This window comes from Watersipora subatra, unplaced genomic scaffold (genome assembly GCF_963576615.1).
Source record: "Watersipora subatra unplaced genomic scaffold, tzWatSuba1.1 SCAFFOLD_46, whole genome shotgun sequence".
Classification (NCBI taxonomy): domain Eukaryota; kingdom Metazoa; phylum Bryozoa; class Gymnolaemata; order Cheilostomatida; family Watersiporidae; genus Watersipora; species Watersipora subatra.
The window spans coordinates 423,467-428,373 of NW_027045310.1; the positions used below are offsets into that span (position 1 = coordinate 423,467).

A 4,907-nucleotide genomic window follows, 5' to 3' on the forward strand; every position below is an offset into this window, starting at 1 on the left:
CCTGATAAATTGTAGTTACATGGTAATCTATAAATATGCTGAATTTCTGACGCCAGAGCAAAGAGGGGCAGTGGGAATACTCCTCATGCATTACTCTCACATGGTATGGAAAAACTCAGTCTAAGTGTAGGGCCATGCAAGCTGCTCACAGGTTTAAATACTTGCCTTCCTTTATAAAGCCGCTGACAGTTACCCTATCAGCTGCTACACCTAGTCTGATGTCAAGGTCAAAGATTAAACATAATATTTTTTTATGTAATTCAAAATTCTTTACAGCAGTCAGCATGCAAAGATCCTGGTCAGCTGTGTGATGTCGGCAGCAGTTCAGCTCTAACCTGAGTCATTGTTAATAACTTATGCTGACCCAGTGACTCTTTTTTAGTTGATTAGCAACCCATTCGTATGTTTGAATAGCAAAATTGTTCAGCCTGTTCAGCTATTGATAGCCTGTTTTCTTTACCCGAGCTATTGAGGATCTAAATATCTAGTAGTCAGGTGCTGATGATGTATAGAGCAAATCTTGGCTAACATTTGAACAAGCAAGTACCATGTCAAAGTTATACTGCAACATATAGACAAGAGAGTGAGAGATGTAGTAAGAACTTCAACAACACAGTTTAATGGTAGACTTATAGTTGAGGTGAATAATATATTACTTACTCTTTATTCATAGGAATATATGAAAAAAACTGAGCTAGTAATAATATTAGTCACTTTTCTTACATGCATAGAGTTCACTTTTATTATGTTCTACAATCCTTTATATACAGTAGTTCTGTTAAATAAGGAACATTCCAGAAGGAAAGTCATGTGATCAATAAATATTATCATTATATAACTCTGTTGGCTCTTTTATACTACAGTTGAATTGTGAAACCACGCCATGAATATTTACAGTGCGTTTAAATCCTATATTTACATACCAAGATACATACCAAGATAATCTATAGAAACACTAAAATTAATACTACTTGTTTATGTGTATAATGCAAAAACAATATATTGTTTTAAGACAGTTTCCGGTATTGGCAATAATATGTTATTACATAATTGTTGCAGATGTGCAGATCATGTACAATGATATATGATCATTAAAGATGTGTGTATCATGGGTATAAATGTATTTTTATAATATATTTTGGATGTTGGAGTCGTTAACATTGAATATTTCACAAAGAATATTTCCATATTTACTATTTACCATTTTTAATATCACCACACGCTCTCAGTATGGAGTGCCTTGGAACGGGAGGATTCTCCAATGAACTAGTAATGAGAGTGCCATCAGTGCTGTTTGATGACACCGATGATTCATCTTTCACTTTTTCTAAAAAAAATGATTGGATTTATTTGTGCTTTCAAGCTACATTACTTATGTTTTCTGGTGAAAGTGAAAGCAGAGGAAAGTCTGGAGGTAAATAATGAAAGTGTTCATAAAAGTAAAAACTAATAAACATGCAAAACTTCAGATTATTTTTTTTGCTGATGGTTACATCATTTCCATCTTTTCCATACACACCTCGGCCTTTCATCTCCTCACTACCATGTGTATTCTCAGCATATTGCATATCTATTGCAAGGTCATCACAGCTTTTTACTTGAGCCTGCGTGGTTTCAGATTCAGAAACTTTCTGGGTATTACGTGCTTTGTCCCTCATTGCATAAGCATCGGCACTTGCTGTGCATGAGCTGTTAGACTCTGCCTGATTAGTGTCGCTAGCTTTCACAACAGAGTCAGTATTATCCCTAGAAGTGAGAACGTTTGATGGTGAGCTCCCCTCTGCATAATTTGATGAGGTTAACTGAGGAATAGCTACATCCCTAGCTAGGCTAGAAAAATCTTCAGAGGCTATAGTATCAGAATTGTCTAGAGTAACCCCTCCATTTATATCATCCTGATCATGACATCCTTGGACACTCCTGGCTGTTTGGATGTCAACATCCCCCTCCTCTAACTGGTAAATAGCAAACGGATCTGAGAAAGACCGAGTAATGTCTAACTCATCAGAATCAACAGATGACAGCGCATGTGGTGTAGACTCGACTGCTTCAATCTGTATTTTTCCTCGATTTTCAACAGTGTGAGGAGGTGATTCACTGAGATTAACCGCCACCTGAAACGAATTGGCAATACACACTGTCAGCAACAGTCAAATTTCATGTTTGAGATATTTCTTGGCGATCTTATTCCTCTTGCTATGACTACACACAGTGAGCACTGAAGAGAGTACTGGTCAATGAGTGTCAGGTTCATAACTTCCGACTTTTTAGGAAAAAAAACAAACTGCCATCACTTCTAGGGCGCTTTCAGATTCCCTACACGTTGTGGGTATGTGTACATGTATATGGCACATGGGTGGCATTTTATTCCAATTGAATACTCCTTACGACTGCAGAAAAAATATGGTAGTTTTTTCACTTGATTAAGGTACAAAATGTTACGTTACAACCAAGTTGCGTAGCCTCATCAGCATGTGGAATGCATTTATCTCTACGGCCAATTATTGAAAAATATAGCTCAAGATATTCATCAATAGTTTAATGTTTATAGGCTATGCTAACTGCTCTGGTGTAACATCAGGGCAAGCCAGGACTTTCTTTTCAAACAAAGCCTCCACATCAAGCATCTTAATAGGTAAATTTCAGTAGTTTGAACATTCTATTTTGTGCTGCATTTAGTTCGATTTAGATGAATTTTTGTTAGCTGTGAAACAAAAAGCTCTCATAACTATGATATGTAGCATTTGTTAGACTCAATGGAGGCTTCACATTAAAGGTTCATGTCAAGTTTTTAAACATTTTATTACAATGTGAGGATACTGTTCTATCTTGAGATTTCATTTACTGTCTCAAGTGATCTGACTGTCAGGATGTTTAAAGATATTTAAAGGCGAAAAAACTTGATCGCAGTTCAAATGCTCAGAAAGAAAAAACGCACCCAGATTTCCTCAAAATGGCATTAATAGTCGTGCATATTTTTTATATGTGATATGTATACGTTCACACCAGCATTGGGTAATCATACGTTCACACCAGCATTGGGTACTCATATGTTTACACAGCATTTAGAGGAAAACAATGGGACAAATTCTAACCAAAATATCTTTAAATCATTTGAAATATCTATAGCAGTGTACGTATCTGGGACTATACTTGAAGTTTTATTTAAACAATCCTGAGCAAATACAAAATAAAACATATGTCACTATATATAGAGATGTGTAACACTGCAGATTGAATGAACAGCCAATGTCACAACGAGAGGGACAAACATGAAGTGCGACTATTGACGTCATTTTTGAAAAAGTGATTTTCTTCTGAGCATTTTAAATGCGATCAAATTTATCAAGTTATGTTAATTTTAATCTTGAAACATCCTGGCAGTCAGATCACCTAAAACGGTACAGAGAATCTCAAATGATAAAAGATATCTAGACTTTCTAATAAAATATTTTGAAATATGATGCTAGTAAGCGATCAATGAAAGTAATCTAGACTTGCACACTACGCTTACTGCTTCTAGCGAGCTGCTCTTCCTTGTGTTAGTCTAGCAAAACATTATCGAATTAATTGTTACATGATATACCTTACCCGCCTTAGCTTATTATGGCATAGACTTATTATGGCAATAACTTACTTAACAAGTTGTATACCATTACTGTTAACAAACTGTAGATTTCACCTTAGTTGGTGGTCTTTAATACTTCTGAAAAACTCAGATTTTGCCCCCAAGTGAACAATAGTCTAGAGACACCTCATTTAATACTCTAACATAGAATTCAATTCTTTTTTAAAAATTACAGATAAATAATTTATAGATAGGCTAACTTTCAATATTATTTGCGTTCAACAAAGTTTACATAAGTTGGTAAAGCACAATGTTCAAATACTATTTGACTAAGAAAAATGTAACTAGCAGTTGTGACAGAGCTAAAACATAAGTTAATCATGTAAAATGTATCAAATAGTTTGTAGCTCTGAAAGTTTCAAGTTAATTACAAAAGATACATGAACGCTACGTTTTTTGTGGCGTTAAGAAGAAAAGCAACAAATGACAGCCACTGACTTACATTTAAAAAATGTGTCAAAATGTGTAAGAGTTGAGGCTGTTGTGGCTAGACACACGAAATAACGCGTCACATTGACAAATAAATGGACGAGTGCGAATTAGCCTTTACCAGGCGAAGGCCATGACATTCTTGTTAGATTTTTTATTATCATTAGTTGTTATTATTAGCGTTTTTAAGGAAATTTTGTTGTGTAAGTTTTACTGTTGGTTTGGAAAGAGAATAAATTGATTGGTTAAAAAAGGTCAGACTTTACAGAATCCAGCTAGTTTTTTTCTGCCTTAACAACAACAACTTAAAAGCATACTATATAAAACATGTAATATAATTATTAGGTTAACAAAACTGTGTTTTGCCAAATAAACAACGACATTGATTCAAATTGTCTTTGTAATTTATTCAAATATCCATTCGCATCTTACTGACACTTAACAATGACTGAACAATGCGTGCAGAGTTATTGAAATTAATAATAAATGCCTGTTCAATAAATCAATAAAGGTCAGTATTACCTGAGGTATTGAAGAAACGGAATTGTTATCCATTTCAGTAGGAAGTGTTTGCACAGAACTATCACCACTAGTGCCACTGCTATACCGTTTTAGATCTCCGCAGGCAGAAAAAGTAGATTAAGGCCGGTCATACGGAGCAAATTAAGGCCGGTCATACAGAGTGAGTTAAAGCCTGTCATACAGAGTAAGTTAAAGCCTGTCATACAGAATGAGTTAAGGCCTGTCATACAGAGTGAGTTAAGGCCTGTCATACAGAGAGCTAAAAGCTACTAAAACTGATAGTAGCTATTTACTATAAATACTATTTACTGTGTGTGTGAACTTGTAG

At 35.0% G+C, this 4,907-nt stretch overlaps 1 protein-coding gene across 1 annotated transcript; it reads right to left on the reverse strand.

The window, feature by feature from the left end:
* Window positions 1–701: 701 nt before the first annotated feature.
* LOC137410145 (uncharacterized) lies at window positions 702–3,296 on the reverse strand. Its single transcript, XM_068095731.1, has 3 exons — window positions 3,273–3,296; window positions 1,520–2,114; window positions 702–1,327 (listed from the first exon to the last, which is right to left on the reverse strand). The coding sequence occupies exons 1-3, from the start codon at window positions 3,294–3,296 to the stop codon at window positions 1,194–1,196; spliced, it is 753 nt and encodes a 250-aa protein (XP_067951832.1). The 3' UTR covers window positions 702–1,193.
* Between the last annotated feature and the right edge of the window lie 1,611 nt (window positions 3,297–4,907).